The sequence below is a fragment of the Lygodium microphyllum genome, chromosome 28, assembly GCF_053477565.2.
Source record: "Lygodium microphyllum isolate KBCC chromosome 28, Lygodium_microphyllum_v1.1.10, whole genome shotgun sequence".
NCBI classification, from domain to species: Eukaryota; Viridiplantae; Streptophyta; class Polypodiopsida; order Schizaeales; family Lygodiaceae; genus Lygodium; species Lygodium microphyllum.
Genome location: NC_141162.1, coordinates 116,997,518 through 117,015,344, shown reverse-complemented (window position 1 = coordinate 117,015,344; position 17,827 = coordinate 116,997,518). Strand labels below are relative to the sequence as shown.

General features: G+C 43.7%; 1 protein-coding gene across 2 annotated transcripts in view; it reads right to left on the bottom strand.

Moving 5' to 3' along the window:
* Positions 1 to 5,526: 5,526 nt before the first annotated feature.
* The window catches only part of LOC148011900 (NAD(P)-binding Rossmann-fold superfamily protein), a 68,112-nt gene continuing 55,811 nt past the window's right edge, over positions 5,527 to 17,827 (bottom strand). For both annotated transcript variants that reach the window (XM_087670943.1, XM_087670944.1), the window contains exons 7-10: positions 13,369 to 13,519; positions 13,236 to 13,292; positions 5,914 to 6,035; positions 5,527 to 5,830 (exon numbers count right to left, since the gene is read on the bottom strand). In XM_087670943.1, coding sequence (XP_087527069.1) covers positions 5,617 to 5,830; positions 5,914 to 6,035; positions 13,236 to 13,292; positions 13,369 to 13,519 — 544 coding nt within the window. In that variant the 3' untranslated portion in view covers positions 5,527 to 5,616. The remainder of the gene's footprint in view (positions 5,831 to 5,913; positions 6,036 to 13,235; positions 13,293 to 13,368; positions 13,520 to 17,827) is intronic.

The following is a 17,827-nucleotide window of genomic DNA, read 5'->3' as shown; positions in this document are numbered from 1 at the left end:
CTCTTGGCAGGGTTCATGAGTGAACCTAAGACGGTGCATTGGCAAGCTGCTCAGAGGATACTTCGGTATCTGAGGGGGACGTCTGATTTGGGGATTCATTACCCTGCAGGGACAGATGGGTCAGATCTTGTACTTGCAGGTTGGAGCGACTCGGATTGGGCCGGTGACGTGGACCACAGGCGGTCTACAACAGGTTACTGCTTTACTTTGGGTGCAGGTGTTATTTCATGGAGTAGCAAGAAGCAGCCCACGGTAGCCCTTTCGTCTACTGAGGCGGAGTATCGGGCCGCGTCTTCCTCCACATGCGAGGTTGTGTGGCTTCGGAGATTGTTGGAGGAGCTTGGGTGCCCCCAGACTCGTCCTACATTGCTGCGATGTGACAATGAAAGTTGCATTGCCTTGGCAAGGAATCCTGTTTTTCATGCCCGGACGAAGCACATTGAGATTCAGTACCACTTCATCCGAGAAAAGCTTCTGGATGAGACCATCACTGTGGAGTATTGCAAGACGGAGGACAATCTTGCGGATTTGTTTACAAAGGCGCTTCCTCAGGCTCTACTTCGGCAACATTCCAGATCCCTCAGGCTTCTGCCCTGTCCAGGCTCTGAGAGGGGGTGTCAGAGATCATAGCCTGTCCTGTCTTGGAGGGCAGTACCAGCAGCAGCAGTCGGACCAGTAGCAGTCGGACTGTGCAGTCGGACTGCCACGTGGCAGTCCGACTGCCTGCAGCTGATTTATTCCTGGCTGCGCCCTATTTTTGGCGCCCCAGTTCGTGGCTGTTTTCGACTATTTATAGTCGACGTTTCCAGCAGTCTGTCCATTCTTCTCTGTCGCAGATTACAGACCGGTGCCGTGCAGATTTCTGTCTCTGTTCACAGATTTCAGACAGCAGACAGTGCAGACTGCAGCAGACTTCGGGGTGGACAGCAGGTCGCATCGTCGAGGTGGAGACACGCAGTCCAGCGCACTGCGCCCGTGTATATCTTTGTATTCAGCATTCTTTATACAGCAGATCTTCATTGTCCACTGTCTCTTTCTCTCCCTTCTCTCTCTGCATTCTCTCTCTCTCAGTCCTACGCTTCCGCACCGCTGCACTCTGACACACCTATGAGAGGTTTTCAATTGCAGGTATTGAAGACTCCAACGACAGTGTCGTTCGCTCTTCATCGACACCCAACTCTGAATTCTTATCATTTATCGTCCTGCAAGCCCACCAAGAATCGTCATGTGCCAAATCCCCAACAAACCAACACTTGTGCTGGCCATAACTGCAATCCCCAACAAAGAACAACCCTACCACCAACTCCAACCACCCTACCACCAGCCACCTAGGCCACCAACATGCCCCCAACAACCTTCCTCCATACCACCACCAACACTCCACGGAAGCCACCAATGTCCCTTCCACCCACGTTGAGAGGATACCCTAGTCTTACCAATGGGTACTCACCTCTCATGTGGCAAGTACACATCTAGGTATCCAAGTCTCTCAATGATGCCATCTACTGTAGTCTTCATAAAGTGCTCTATAGTACATCTTTGGGGAAAGGGGCTACCTGCATGAAATCCATGTATGCTATATGTACGACTAGTAAAGGTCCTACTGCTTAACCAAGTTTCTCTTTGTGTTGGAGAGGTGTATGAAGGAAGAGTCGGGGTCATACAAAAAGGGGGGGAGATGATCCATGTCGATCCCATAAACGTGTAAGCCACTAATCAACTTGTGCATACCATGAAGTCTCCTATCCTACTTCAACTAGCTACCTAGAAGCTTCGAAGGCTCTTCTCAATAGCCTATTGAGATGCATGTCACATAATTTGTGTATGAAGTTCAGTATGAAAAACAACGTCCATCATCATGGGGGGTGTAGCAAACTCAACTTTAATAATATCATGCAGTACTAATGGTTTGTTGCAGATCAATCATGAGAGCATGATAATCTGTGGTCTCTTGATCTATGTCCATTTGTATGTAGCCAAGCCAGGGGTCCAAATAGGTACACCATACATCATGACTGGTATGACTAATGTGCCAAATAGCCACCTCTATGTGCAAGGCCCCTGGAGGTGTGCCTAGTAATACTCTCTCCATCATGGCCAATGTTGCATATCCTCATGTAAGGCAATCTTTGGCTGCTTGGAATCTCCTAGTAGATGTGAAAGTGACCCCTAGGTAGACACACCAGTCCACAACTTCCACTTGTTTTGCTCCTAGGCTGAAGACTGATCTCTACCTCACTAGGGCTAATGTGTGGAAGATCAAGATCTTGATTTTCCCAAGATAAACTGTCAATCCATGTTGTGTCAAAAGTCATGAAGGGCATGGAGATGTTGTAGACCCTCCTATGATTCAGAGATCATAGCAATATCGTAAACATTAAGCATAATAGGGACCAATATACCTGTCCCATCACCATCTCCTTATGTGCTTTTTTATCTCATCGATGTAGAGACCAAAGGGTGTAGCTGACAAAGGACATCCCTATTGTACTCCAATGGTGCTAGAGATCAAGTCTAAACGTCCGCTTGGGCATTTCACTTCACCCACCACTCTCTCATATAGGGCATAGATACCCCATATCATGTACAATGGGATCTCAAGTGTCTACAATCTTTATTGTAGTCTATCTCATGGAATCCTATCAATGGCTTTACGAAAATCCACAAAGCAGCAAAGAGTCTCTTCTTCCTCATTTTCACTTGCTCAACCATGCTCCTCAAGGTGAAGATGTGGACAAGTGTAGAGAATCCTCATTTGAAGCCAACCTGTCCTACTGCTCTCAATCTCCCTCTCTCTATATATGCATTGAGCTTTGCCTCCATCACTGCTCCATATATCTTCGACAACATGTGGCCGACCATGATGGTTCTATCATTACTTGGATCTAGGGGGGCCTCTAGACTTGTGGATGGGCATGATTGTATAGTGTATAAATGAAGTGTTCACCCTATACACCTGTGTGATCCATCGATCGTCCATGCTAAAGTGCTCTATTGCTCTCCTCAACATATCATGTGTGAAGAAGATGGATGTCGTGAGGCAAGGCACCAATAGGTGAGGAATCGAGAGTTGGTGTGGTACATCATATAGTCCCTCTGCATAGGAGTGCCATATCTCTGGGTCATTGATGGGTGTGGGGTGACATAGCTCTTGCAATTTGTGCCATGTTGTGGCTACATCTCTACTCATGAACAAATGGTACCAAACCCAATATTGTGCCTCCTTATAAGGCCATCGTTTACGATGAGTCAAGATCTGCATTTGCCTATGCCTAAGGGCCACTCTCTATGATAGACCCTAGCCCTCTCTAGATCCGGACATGTCTATATAGCTCTCTACACTCATCATCATACCACCTATTTTGAGGCATGGTCCTACGTCGAGTGGGTCTGCTAGCGTGTCTGGAGTGTGGCAGCTCTAGAGAGTATCCAAGTGGAGAATAGAGGTGAGGTAGAAGGTAAGTGTCCCTAGGGGGGCAGTATGCTCAAAGTTCAAACTATGTGAGCCCATCGTATATGCTATGGTTGTATATGTCAGCTACCTCATGCCTGAAATAGAAAGTGATAGATTGGGTATGGACAGTGGCTAGCATCTATAGATGTGGGAAGCAGGATATGGTGAGCAACAAGTAGGTATGATCTGCTCCGATCAAGATGGGGGGGATGGTGAAGGATCTAGCTAGTTCCATCATCTCAATGGAACCTACTATACATAGTCTGCCATGCTAGAGCCCACGGACTAGAAGCAAGCCAGTGCTCTGAATCCACGCCACTTCTTCATCTCGTTGTAAATAATGAGATGGTGTCAAGACCCTAGCTCTAGTAGGTACACGCCATAGCGAATACTATCTCCTCTAGTATCAACAGAATCATATGTGTGCCTACCTTGTCTACATCTATCACTTGTAGCCTCCTTGAATCCTCAAAATCATATGTCGCATTGTCTGTTCTATGTTCTTGTGTTAAATTTTCCGACTAGGAGAATTTCCCCTAGACTCAAGTAGTGTAAAATCTCACTGAATAGGTCTGTAAAAGGGGACTCTCCTCCTCCATATCCCTCTCCCTCTTGCTGCTTACGGCTCCCTAGTAGCGTATCTCGACCCCCATGGGGGAAAGCAGGAAAGGGCAATATGACCGCATGAGATCTCCACTCTGATCCACATGTATCATGCGTCGAGATCTTGTGCCATGATGTGGACTCCATCCTATAGCTCCTGTCTGATCAACATCGCCACTCATGATCCTTGGGTGGTGCTCTCATGTCTCATGCAGCTCTTGTGCGTGGACTCCCGTACATATCCTTGTACTATGGGAAGTCCCCTCTCTTGACTCTGGTGTGTCTCTGTGATCAAAATCAGCTCATGATTCTCCATCACCTCCTCCATTAGCTGCACAACATCTTGTCCACCATTGAGACGGGGATAGTGTCCTCCCTCACCAGGCCTAGAATCAAGCCCCCCTTCAGATTCTTACCAACATCAAGACAAAGCTAACCATTTCACTCCTAAGGACCAATTTTGGGCATCTTCAACTATCACCTTGGCTATTGTTATTCTCAAGTTTCTAGCAATGGTGTAGGTGCTTCCTTTACCTCACATCCAGTTCTCAACACCACCAGCCAATTCAAGTCTCTACCCCTTCTTTCTGGATTTGTTGTAGAGGACTATGTTTTTCTCCCATCTTAGCTACAGATCATCTTTGTCACCACACCCTTGCCACATGAGTGTTTCTTTATGGAGGATCCTATTGTCTATTAGTTGCCTTTTTTCTTTTTAACATAAGACCCGTTCACTTAGGCTACTCAAAAGAAGATATACATTGCCTTTGTGATCCTAGTAGGCCATTGGGGGTAGTCCATTGTGACACCCTTGGTTCTGATGCCTAAGTCTCTTTGGGGTGGGATTTTTCGGTAATAGAGAGTGGAGCTAGATTCTCTCCCTTGGGCACTTCTTTGAAGGCCTAAGCGGGGATGTTGGGACATTGAAATTAAAGGCCTGCATTCATGCATGTAGGCATAATCTCACTCCGGAAAAGCAACTCAGAAAAGACTTTTTCATGAAATGTACTATTTTATATCACTAGGACAAATGCCCAAAAATCCATTGGTAAGGACATGTTCTGGGCATCCATCTCACTCGCTCCTTTATCTGTCTGATCATTATCATTCACTCCTGACTCCACTCCTCTTTGAAACTTCCCTCTCCCCTCTCCAACCATCATTCACCACACCCAGTCCAAGAGCTTCCATCCATCAATCAAAAGATATTGCCATCATTCTGGATGAGCCACCCTGTCCAGCTGCTGCCGCCCTATCATCTGTGGCTGCTGCCTACTGTCATCAGCCGCTGCCCTGTCTGAGGAGATCTATTCTCAATAGGCATCATCATGGGTTACTCAACAAATCATAAATGCACACATTGAAAACATTCTTCAATTTTACAAATTATTTCAGGATGCCAACCATGAGCAAAACAACTTTATACATAATTTATTTTACTTTTTTGAGAGGGGTCCTCAAAGCTGTACTAGCATCACGGCATATATTACATCGCTTGAAGGGAATATTTAGAAAAAATCAATCAATATGTTAAGACCTATTAGATATATAAATGATCCTTACTTAAACAACCAAGAACATGAAGATCTTATAGACATAACAATTGAATTGATCTGTTCAGAGGTATAAGATGTGCCACACCCTGGAAGATGTTTCCTTGCTTGTGCACGATCAAAGTAAAAGCTTCCAGATTTCAGCTTCTCATTAGGCTGCAAAGCTAACCAGACAATTGTGTCTGCACCCTGTTCTGGATTCCGCAGTTTGTCTCCCAACCTTGATAGTCCAGAGCACATTAAAGAGCTATATTTTGGTGCTTGCAGCCCTTCAATGAAAAAGAAAGTGGTAGAAATACTTACCAGCTGTTAAATTGTGGCAAACTCTTGGCAACTCCAGGTGTATCAGCCCACCCTGGGTGCATCGAGAAAAAGGCAATGCCCTGGGTTTTATAGTCCTCAGCCCATTTTTCAGTTAAAGCAACCTGCATTAACCAAAGTGATTTGGTGCTATGGGAATAACATCAATTTAAGAGTATACACAGAACTATATTTATCTTTATTGTATTCAATTTTTAAACAAACATATCTGATTGAGCACCAAATTAAGTAACTCAATGCAGGATTTATATCTGAAAACCATGATTGAATGTGAGTCTGTTGGCACAATTGGAATTGGGCAAAGGGGTAATTATGGATTTAAAAAAAGATTAAGAAATAAAATTAACAACATTAAGCATAATACACTAATCTAATGAGATCAAGGAGCACAAGGGGCTACATCTTGATAAGCTTTACATTAGATCAGATATATATAGCTTCTGATATAGGAGTGAGACTTCCTTACAAGGTGTGTGCATGTGTTGCCACCACACATACCACATCTCACAAAGATTTATGCCAAGTGTCCTACTAGGTGGCACACTTAAGGGCATGTGGTATGTGTGTTGCCACCACACATACCACATGTCACAAAGATTGATGCCAAGTGTCCTACTAGATGGCACACTTAAGGGCATCCACTTTTACAATATCCCATAAGGTTGTTCACACTTTTAAAGAATATTACATCAGGGGTGGTTCACACATGAGACCGCTTTTTTTAGTGCTAGATAATTAAACCATTTGGAGGATACTCCCACATAGAAGACTCCTTTACATTGATATTATCATCAGAGTCAACCCTCAACCCATTGTGGATGACTCTTTTTCATTTGGCGACCCAAAGGAGAGATTGTCGCAGAAATGTACCATAAACTAGGGAAGAAGACTAAACAGTTGATCCTTTGGATGCAGCCATCCTCCATTTTCGCCATCATAGTTATATCTACGCACCACCCCTCACCCATTAACAATAACCACCCTTTCTACTTCTAGCATTCCAAAGGCTGCCCAGGGGGTTGGCTGGCCTCCACATGGTTCTAAATCCGAGTTTTCACCTAGAGTCATGGTTTCCAACTAAGATAGGCCATGTGCATTTAGTACATGTTAGAATTGGTCAGCTATAGGCAGTGCCCAATGTTTTAGTGTGCGGTCTGGACACAACTAAGTTTATAAGTTGTGTCACTGCGTCTAGAGTTAGTTTAACTCTAGTTGAGTTAGAAATAGATCTAACTTACTCAGCACCTCTTGTACTTTCATTCTATCATTCTAGTACTTGCATCTTTTGAATGTGGGACTAGTGCCTACTCTTGCTCACCATCTTGTGTTCACACACATACTCTCTTTGTCCCCCTCCATTTCCAACAGTTGGTATCAAAGCTAGCCATGTGGGTTGTATCTCGCCACTGCTCAACAAATGCCACCCGTGCAAGGTCCACTTAGCCAACAGAGGAAAAGGAGCTACTATTTTGGAGAAAGAAGCTGTTATTTTGGAAGAGTAGCTGCTATTTTGGAGGAGTATCTATTGCTATTTTCAGCCTGCACACAATCCCGTACACAATCTTGCACATAGCCCTACACATGTAGCCTCTCTAAACCCTACTCATGCTATTCTCAGCGCTGCCCACGATTTTCTCAGCCTTACCTGCCATTTTCTACAAATCTAGAAAAAAAATGCACACCCCCTAATTTTTTAATGTGGGATTTTTGAAATTTGTACAATTTCAAATCCATCTTTGCCATTTTCAACTATGCAAAAATATTCACAAACCCTCAAAGTGCAAAAACCCTAATTTAAGAATTTGGGGCTTTTTGGACATTTGTGCAACTTATATATAAGTAGCACTAAATATGAAGCATGGATTTGTACAAGTAGAAACATGCAACAATTGGGGATTACTATAAGTACATTTATAGCTACAGAATTCAATAAGATAATGCACGATTGGACTCTTATGTTCACATTTGTGTGGTTGATCTAACACATGGACTTGCATTTGTATGGTCTTACTTGCAGAAGAGACAACACACTATCGAACTTTCCTTATAAACTTTGCATTTGTATGGTCTTACTTGCAGAAGAGACAACACACTATCGAACTTTCCTTATAAACTTTGCAATGACATGGCAACAAAACAATGCAAAACAAATAAACATTGAAAAGTAGACATTTGTATCTAGCCTATGAGACAAAAAGTGAACTGTGTAAAGATGAAAATTCAACATAAGTACTTCCAAGCACTTAATATGAAAATTACAAGAAGAGAAGAGATGAACACCTCAATATTTTTATTCAGAGGATGTAGTTGTCAATCTTCCAATGGTTGCATCTCATCCCCAATTTTAAAGAAATTTTCAATTTCTCACACTCAGTGCCAAGAAATTTAGGGCCTATCAACCGACTTGCCCAATTTTTGAAATTTCTAGGAATTCCTACCAAAAATCTAGGACTTTTGTGATCTTTGGGTCTCACACACTTCCGAAGTTGCAATGAAGTTGGTTGATTGCAATCAATCCGTGTCCCAAGGTGATATTTCATCAAATTGTAAGACTGTGAGTATAAAATTTCTTCAATTTTTCGAAATTTCTTCGGGGAAATTTATGGCTTTTGCATTTCATGCATCTCAAGGCAGCAAACATGTGCACATATAGCATTAATTTTCTTTTTGATAGAGATTCGGCTTAGAAATTTCTTCAAATTGTAAGACTGTGAGTATAAAATTTCTTCAATTTTTTGAAATTTCTTCGGGGAAATTTATGGCTTTTGCATTTCATGCATCTCAAGGCAGCAAACATGTGCACATATAGCATTAATTTTCTTTTTGATAGAGATTGGGCTCAGAAATTTGTGCAAATTTGGGGATTTGCAGCATTAAATAGCTGAAATTGACTTTTTAGGCATGCATTTCAAGGTGCGATTTCAAGGTGCGACAGTGTATTGCTATTCTAAGTAGTATTGGCATGTTTTACAAAGCATTTAAGGCAGATTTTTCTTTGAGACAATTTTGGGACAGTTTTGTGATTGCATTATCAATCCCATGTTCGGATTTTGGTACTCATGTGAGTACATTTTGCACTTCATCTTGGAAGTGTTTGGTTGCATTTTGTGTTTGAATGGCATCAACTACTCCTATGGAGCTTCATGGTGTGCAATTTATTGGTTACTAAGGGTCTTTAGGATTTTGTGACCCAACTAGACCAAGAGGATTTGCTCCTCAAATGCCTCAAAGAGGGGCTAGAGGACAGCAAGCTGCCCCTGCTGCTACCAACATTCCTTTTACAAAAGAACAATGGAAATGGGACTCCAAAGATGTAGAGGCCTTGTCTTTAATTGACCAAAAAAGCCTCATGGAAAGCTTGATGACAAGCAGTAAAATGCATGATGGGTGTAGCATGGAGAGCAAAACGTATAGGGTGTTTAAGGTTTTTGCGAGTACAGGTGTCATATTCTCTAGAAATCCAGCACATATGCATGCTAAATTTGAAATGTCAACATCAGACTCTTTGGATGTATTTGAGGATCTCTTTCCATGTGCTATTGGTTCAAGGGCTAATTTTAATGCAGAAAATCAGCCATTACGGCATGTTGAACTTGCCCCACTCGCCAAAATCAACCTCCATTTGATCCAATTTCTCCTAGGTGAGGAGTGTGACCCTATCAACTAGGGCTAGAAACTTGCGGTGTGGATGTAATGGGATAATTGCAACCCCTTCGAGTTCTCTTTCACCCTCCCTAACTCATTGGATAGAGTGCTATCTCGTAGGGTGGTGGAGGATGTCATCAAGTTGTGCAAAGTAAAAGATCTTTGTCATGAGAGAATCATGACATAAAGATTTCTCTCCACTTTCACATGAACTCACACATGATGAATCAACATAAATCTCAGCCTTGATTGGTGGATGGTTAAATCACCTTGTACAAGCCACCAAAAGAATGATGAATATTACTAGTTGTAACAGGTGAAAGTTGTGTCAAACTTCCTTTTCTATTAAAAAGAGATCCCAATCCCAATTCCAGTTGGGTGTCATTGACACTATTCAAGAAAGAGAACTTTGGCCTTCCATGTCCTACCTTCTGAGAATATTGATGTGCTTAGCATTTGTGAAAATTAGAGAGAACGTAGAGTGATTCTATGGAAAGAAGGCAACACAATGTGTGTTGGGACATGGCTTATATTATTGGCTTTTCCATATGATGTGATAAACTTTGAATTACTAGGAGAATAGGATGCCTTCCATGTCCTGCCTTCTGAGGATATTGATGTGCTTAGCATTCATGAAATTTAGAGAGAACGTAGAGTGATGATATGGATAGAAGGCAACAAGATGTGTGTTGGGACAAGGCTTATATTATTGGCTTTTCCATATGATGTGATAAAATTTGAATTACTAGGAGAATAGGATATTGGTGTGGTGGTAGATAAAGCCCTTCATCAAACCAAAAGAACATATATAGGTGACACTTATGCAAGAAAGGGTTACTATACATACAGCCAAAACAGTCCCTAGATGACCGTTACAGACTCTTAAAGGGAGTTGTATGAATGCTCCTTTGTCTCAACATACACGTTCCAGTGCTAGAAATGCAAGAGGGGCACATTTTGTTGATACATATCATCTTATTATGCTGAGAAAGCATACGCTTTTGCTAGTCATCTTTTGGATGAAGATGAACCCATATGTTTTGAGGATGCACAACAAGATGTGAATTGGGTGCAATGAGGAGATGCACTCCATTGAACAAAATAACACCTCAAGTCTTGTTGACTTGCCTTCTAGTAAAAAGCCCACTGGCAAGTCTACTAACAAATACAAGGCAAGGATAATTGTGAAGGGAAAAAAGGGCATTGATTATGAGGAGAAATTTGCTTCTATATGAGGATGACCACCATTAGATATGTGATTGCTCTAGCTACACATTTCACTTGGGATATATATCAATTGGAAGTAAAGACAGCGTTTATGAATGAAGATTTGGAATTACTCAACCTCCTAGCTTTCTCATGCAAGGCCAAGAACACAAGGTTTGCAAGCTAAATAAAACCTTGTATGGCTTAAAACAAGCTCCACGTGCTTGGTACTCCAAGATAGATGCATTTTTTACCACACAAGGATTCCAAAACAGCCCAACTGAACCCACCCTCTACGTCAAGAAACAAACAGGGGATTTAATCAACTATTGATATGTCGAACAAACCCCCTCCCTCTACGTTGAAAGGTTTGAGTGATAGGGGGCGGCGGAGGATGAGCAAGAGTGGAGCGAGAATCCTGTCTTACATTACCACGAACAACTGTAACCCACGAATCCTCCTAAAGAGGCAAATTCCGCCAACCCGCAAGCGAAGCATGCTCCCCATCAGCATGGAAAGCGTCCTTCTTGCCTTCATTATGATCATGTTGGGAAAGCTGCTCAGGATCAGCCACGGGCTTCTAAATTGTCTACTAAGGGAGGTGGTCTTGCATTTCCATATCTGGGTTCATAGGGCATTGCCCTACCTCCATATTTTTGTCGCATTCTGAAATGAAATGGCCCAACTGACCACATCTAAAACAGTGTCCTACAAAAGAAACCCCATTTCAACTCATACACCAACGTTTGTAGCCCTGAAACCTCAAAACAAATCTTCATCGAGCAAGGTTTCCCTGTATTCCAAAGCATACATGTCCTATTCCGATTGCCGGAAGCCAGCTGAGGTTCCACCAAAACCTCCCCAATGGTTCTCAAAACCAGAGGGAGGAGTCTCCAGAGATGCGCAGGGAAATCCACCACCTCTACCCAAATGGAGCATGCTTGTCTCAGCACCTCCTGAAACTCAGCCATGGGCCTCCAAGGGACCACATGGACTAGTTGCCCATCCATAAACAAAGAAATGTGTTGCATAATAAGAGCCCGTACTTCTGCAGAACGAAAAAGAACCTCAAAGAACCCCTTCGGGCCATCATTAATCTCTTTCACCAAGGGGACCTGCATACACCCTAAAACTTCTTAAGAGCACTGTTCAAAACTGGCAAGCATAGACTGCAGCCAAGCACGAATTCTGGTGATCAAAGGGGTCCTTCCAGTAAAATAAAATATGGCTGCCCTCTCATGGAAAGCAGCTATCTGTTGTAAAACCAAGTCGGTTCCCATGACTGCAACTACTGGATCCCCATCCGGTAATGCGTTAGCTTTATCCTCATTATGATGGACATATTCTGACATAAGATGATTCGCAGTGGCAAGCATGAATTGTAAAGTTCCATCGGGTTGTGAATGGGAAACATGAACCTCTGGCTGAGACAAATTCAAGACCGGTTCTTCAACCAACATCCTATGACGTTTGGCCATCTCTTCACTATCCTACAACGGCCCAAGTTCATCAGCCGAGGAATCGCCATCCGGATCAGCAAAGTCTTTGTCATTCCCTTGCCCAATCTGCTGATTGAGAAAGGCCATATCAATGCCATTAGATTGCAGAGCCAGAGTGTCGCTTTCCATTTCATCACTGGTAGGAGAAGTCATCCTTACAGAATCAAATCGAAGGTGCAGGCAGTGTCAGGGCGATGCAGGCGGTGTCAGAAACGGTGCAGCCTAGGCCAGCCTTGTCCCTCTCTCTCTCTCTCTCTCTCTCTCTCTCTCTCTCTCTCTCTCTGTGTATAGAGGCAGGACTGCGCTGTCTCAGTGTGCAGGGGCAGATAGCACGAGCAATAAGAGAATTGTCCAGTCAGCAGCCTCTGGTCTGACGTGTGCAGGGTCAGGGTCGTGCCACAGTTACCTGACGTGTGCAGGGTCAGAGTCACGCACCCCCAGATCCTGACAATTCGGTGGGACAATGGTAAGGGCTAGGGCGTCCTCGCTGCTGAGCAGCACGATCACAGGAAAGCGGGTAGCTGGACACGTTGGTGGGTGCCAGGCGTCAACACAGGTAGCAGAAACCACGAGTGCAGTCTTGAAAGCTTGATGCTGGCTGCACGAGAAAGTAAGGATGAGGAGCAGGGGGCAAATCACAGTGCAAGGGGGTCACGAAGAGGCGCCATCAGCCATCGCTGGACTTCACCATCTCCTCTCTCTCTCTCTCTCTCTCTCTCTCTCTCTCTCTCTCTCTCCCCCCATTTCCATCAGTAAAATGTCCAATGCCTCCTAGCATCAATATCACCTTAGAGTGAGTTAGAAGCAGAGAGAATAAGCTTCTACAACCAACAGTGAGGTTGAATGGAAATGCATAGCACATCCTTAGACTAGATCCCCAATTTCTATACTAAAGAAACATCACTAACTCAGAAAATTTATACACATGTTAAGGAAGAGAATAGCATATCCTACCTGGACACGCTTATTTCGGGCATACTGGACTGTTCCATTGAACTTTCCTTCAGTGAACTGTTGAGAATTAGGCAATTACTTTAGGCTTCTCCAAGGTTAGCATGCATCAGTAAGATCAAATCTGAAAAGCTACCTGTAAATCGCTTAAAAGAGGTGCTGTGTACATCCCTCCAGAAGACACTGTTATAACGCGTGCTTCAGGTGCAGCTTTTTCAAGTGAAGGCAACAGCAGTTCTGTCATTCCATAAACTCCAACTACATTGACTGCATAATTTAGCTCTAACCTGTGTTTCAGATCCAACAAGCCAGAGTTGTCTTCCATATGTGAATCTTCAAAAAACAGAGGTTGATAGCGTGCATATGAGAAGTCATACATATAATAAGTTTATGGAAGCCTACAAAAACAATGAAAGAACCATGTTTGATCCTAAATAAAACCCCCTCTTGACACTTGTTTACTAAATAGAGGACAAAGATGTGAAGGAATCCCTTGCTTGTCTTTCTAGTACTGCAGTTATTTCTGCCAATCAGACATCTTTGAAGCTGCAAATTATTGAAGTATAAAGTACCAGAAAATGGTCATCATTTCAGCCAAAAAGAAGCTGCCTTGCCTTAAGAAAACCTTGGGTTGATAAAAGCCACTCATGTTAGTACCCAAAATTCTGAGGTTGGCTTTGCCTTCTAACTTTCCAATGGGCCAGGGCCCCATCCTTGACCGCTGACCCTTTGGGTTGGGTTGTCATCCTTGCTTCTCCTTCAAATCTTGCCTTGAGGCCTCTCTGAGGCCACAAAGAGTGCAGCAGAAGCATGCTGATGGATTTTCTCCTCCTTGACCCCTACTCCATCACACTGGGTCCTCCCAAGAAAATGTGCCTCTGAAGATACTAATGGGCCCACTCCTAGATCAACTTGCAGAGTTGCCTGATCTACTGTAAATGCTATATAGGGATCCACTGTGGAGCAAGAGATGGAAACGATAACAAATTCCCATAAGTCAATGTTGACAAGGCTGCAATCCACCATACATGACCACCAAGCATAATTGGAGCCCTCCAACTTGTCCTTCTTGGGGAGTGAAGGTAAAATAGGTACTTGTACGAAGGGTGCCTGATAGTGACATAAGGGTCCTCCGTGCCATCAAGGGTAGAAACTTGACAAATCACAGTTTGAACCTCATGCACAATCTCTTTGGTCTTCATGACAATCCTTTTGATCTCCATTATCATAACGTCTTCATGTCAATCCTCTCCATATTAATGGTTATAACACCGGTCTTCACACTCTTGGTCGTCCCTTCATCAGTCCTCGAAGTCTCCATAATATTAACACTCTGCCAACTCTTGCCAATCATATCAGTCACCCATTGTCCTTCCAAACCCTACAAAAAAAGAAGCAAAAGAATGCTTTGTTTTGGTGTTAAGAGGATCCCAAAAGGTGAGAGGCTTGCTAGAATAGTTGTGTTTTGAAGTACTTGAGGACAGCCTGTGCTAGAGGGGCATTTGGGGCCAGAGCAGGTAACATGACCACTAGGACAGCTATGTTTGATGTTCACCCAGCAGTACTACATAGGAAGCTTCAGTAGGCTGAAAACACTGCAACCTAGAGTGATTTACAGCACTTGGGGAAGGTCTCCTCTTCGTAGCAGCTTTGGTTCCTCTCCTTTGCTGATGATAGTATGTGAGAATGCACGACAGAAGCAGCTCATGAACATGGAGAGAGAAGGCCCGAGAAAGAAAGAAAGAAAGAAAAGAAAGAAAGATCTATTAACGTCTCTAAAAGGCCAAAGTGGCCTATGAGACCATAACCAATACAACTGGTATCATCATCTCTCATTAGATAAGAAGAGATAAAATTTATGTGTAAGTTTACATGGTATATTGGAATGAGATGTATGGAAACTGAAAAAACTGGAAAAGTTGGAAAAAGTTGGAAAAAGACCTAAGTTTAAAAAGATCAAGAGTGTAGGTATCTCCCCCTCAGTCTATAGAATCCACCAAGACTCTACAAGCTACCTCCGGCTGAGTCATCGCACCAATCTTCCTCTGTACCAAGCAATCGTGATGCGAATGTGGCACATATGGGCACGCCTATGTTGCTGTGTAGGTACTTTAGGGCGTCGCGCTCTGCGTAGTGTTGTAGCTCTGTCAATTGTGATGCCTCCCAATGTTGTATCTCGGCAACGCCTATTAGTAGGAGATGTAGTGTTTGGGGTGGTGGCGGCTGAGGGTTCAACTATGCTGAAGTAGTCTATAACTGCTCTCTGGAGGGGTGGATGATGTTGGGGTCGCCTCCTATCCTGTAACAATAATGCTCTACGTCGTTGGAGCTCCAACAAGAAAAGGCCCAAACATCTTTGATCCTCACAGTCCATCACCCGTCTTAGTGGTCCAAAGCCTTCCTTAAAGAGGCAATGATAGCGACCTCAAATATCATAGTATACAATACATCTACAAACGTAGTGCTACTCCGTCTCTGGCTCCCATCCACAAAGCTGGCACATCCTCTCATCAGCTGCAATATGGCTCCATCGACCTGTCTCAATCATCAGCTGATGCGATGAGGTGCGGATCTGACCAACAGCAACTCAGAGTCCGTGGGACAGTCGAGCATCCATGTATCTAGGCCTCAATATGAAACCGTCATGAGAAAGCTGCAAGAAATGACTTTGGTATTGTGTCATTTTCGTGCCTAATGGGAAAGGGGGCTTGGACCAAGTCCTTTCTATCTCAACTTTAGTGATGTCTGCCTTGATCACACTATTCAGCTCTGCACGACTAAGGCTCAAAGTAGGACAGTCCAGGCTATAATCAAACAGTGGTAGTCTATCTATACTCATGCCATGCTATACGCATACCAACACTATCTATCTCCCTCTGCTGCAAGCTATCTTGAAGACTCCAGCACTAATCTAGGATATCGGTGTTTAGGGAGCTGCCATATCCTCTGAAGGAAAGTAATTGCTTGGAATAATGCCTCAACTACCATGGGTGCAGTGCCTAATTCTGCCCGGATGATCTCCTATGGTACTGAGGCTTTTGCCCTTATCATACGTGCTATCATCAGGACTAGCGGTCTTTGCATATGTTCCCAGCCATCAGAATGTTATGCTTCCGGTCCATCACAGTCCATAAGTGGCATCCGTCTAGTATGATAAAGGCTTGGGCCCCAAATGGCTGCCCCATAGAGCAGTGTGGGCTTAACTAAAGTGTCAAAAAGCCACAATTTGGTACAAGGCTCTTGAAATTGTATGTGTGCACATTGCCGCTCTAGAGTACCCAAAGCAGCATATGCCCGTGCAAGCCTAGCCTCTGAAGTCTCCTTCCATGAAAACTCTGGCCCCTTGAAAGTGATACATATTGTCTAACCATTTCTACAGGCTGGCCATCATACATAAAGTAATGCTCTGAGCGTGGCACCCAAGCTGTTGAGGTGTTAAAAACCATGATTTTAATCTTTCCGAGATTAATCTTGAGACCTTTCTCTTCACAGAACACATGCAATGCATCCAGATGCCATTGTAGTCCCTCTGGTGAATTGGAGATAAGTACCATATCATCAGCATATAACAAAATTGGTATCAATACCCCAGCCAAGCTGCCTCCATACCACCCCATCTCTGTATATAATCGGAGATCTCGTCAATGTACAGTCCAAACAGCAAAGGAGAGAGGGGACAACCTTGCTTTACACCCACCGTACTAGAGACTAAGTCTGTTGTGCCTCCAGGCACTCGTACTCTTCCTATCACAGTTTCATACAATGCATAAATACACCACTGCATATCCTCTGGGATCCCAATGGCCCGCAACCTTTGCATGAGTTTTGCACGTGGCACGATATCAAAGGCTTTGCGGAGGTCCACAAAACAACAGTAGATTCTTTGCCTCCATGATCATCCCTCCTCAATCAAGGCCCTTAGCATGAATATATGGTCTAGCGTATTGTATCCCTAGCGGAAACCGGCTTGTCCTGTAGATCGTATTTTCTTTGTTTCAGCCCACCAACTCAACTCATGCTCCACAATAGAGGAGTATATCTTGGCTAGCATATGGCCAATCATAACAGTGCGGTAGTTGTTAGCGACCAATGGATCTCCACTCTTAAAAATCGACACTATTGTGTGGTCACACCAACTTACTGGAAGCCCCTCACATACGGCTCTATTGAAGAGATTCGCCAAGATAGGGGCCAGTGCATAACATGCATGTGCAAAATGCTCTGCCACAAGGCCATCTTGATCATGTGCTCTCCCATTCTTCAACCTCCAAATGGCATATCTCACCATCTTTTCGGTAAAGAAACCGCACTGTGTTGGCCTAGAGTTTGATGGACAGGGTATTTGCTCTTGTGATGGAACATCGTATAGTGCCTTAGCATGTTCATGCCAAACCATAGGTGATGTCAAATGGATTAGGGGTTGTCTCCCGTGAAATTTCCTCCATGTCCTCTTGCTGTCCTTGCTCAGAAAGAGCTAATACATCTCTGACTCTAGTTTGGCTAAACAATCTCTTTTCTTTTTTCGCACAAGACAACACAAGACATTCCGTGCCTGCTTATGTGTGCATGTCCCTAGTGTAATATCCCTCTGTAAG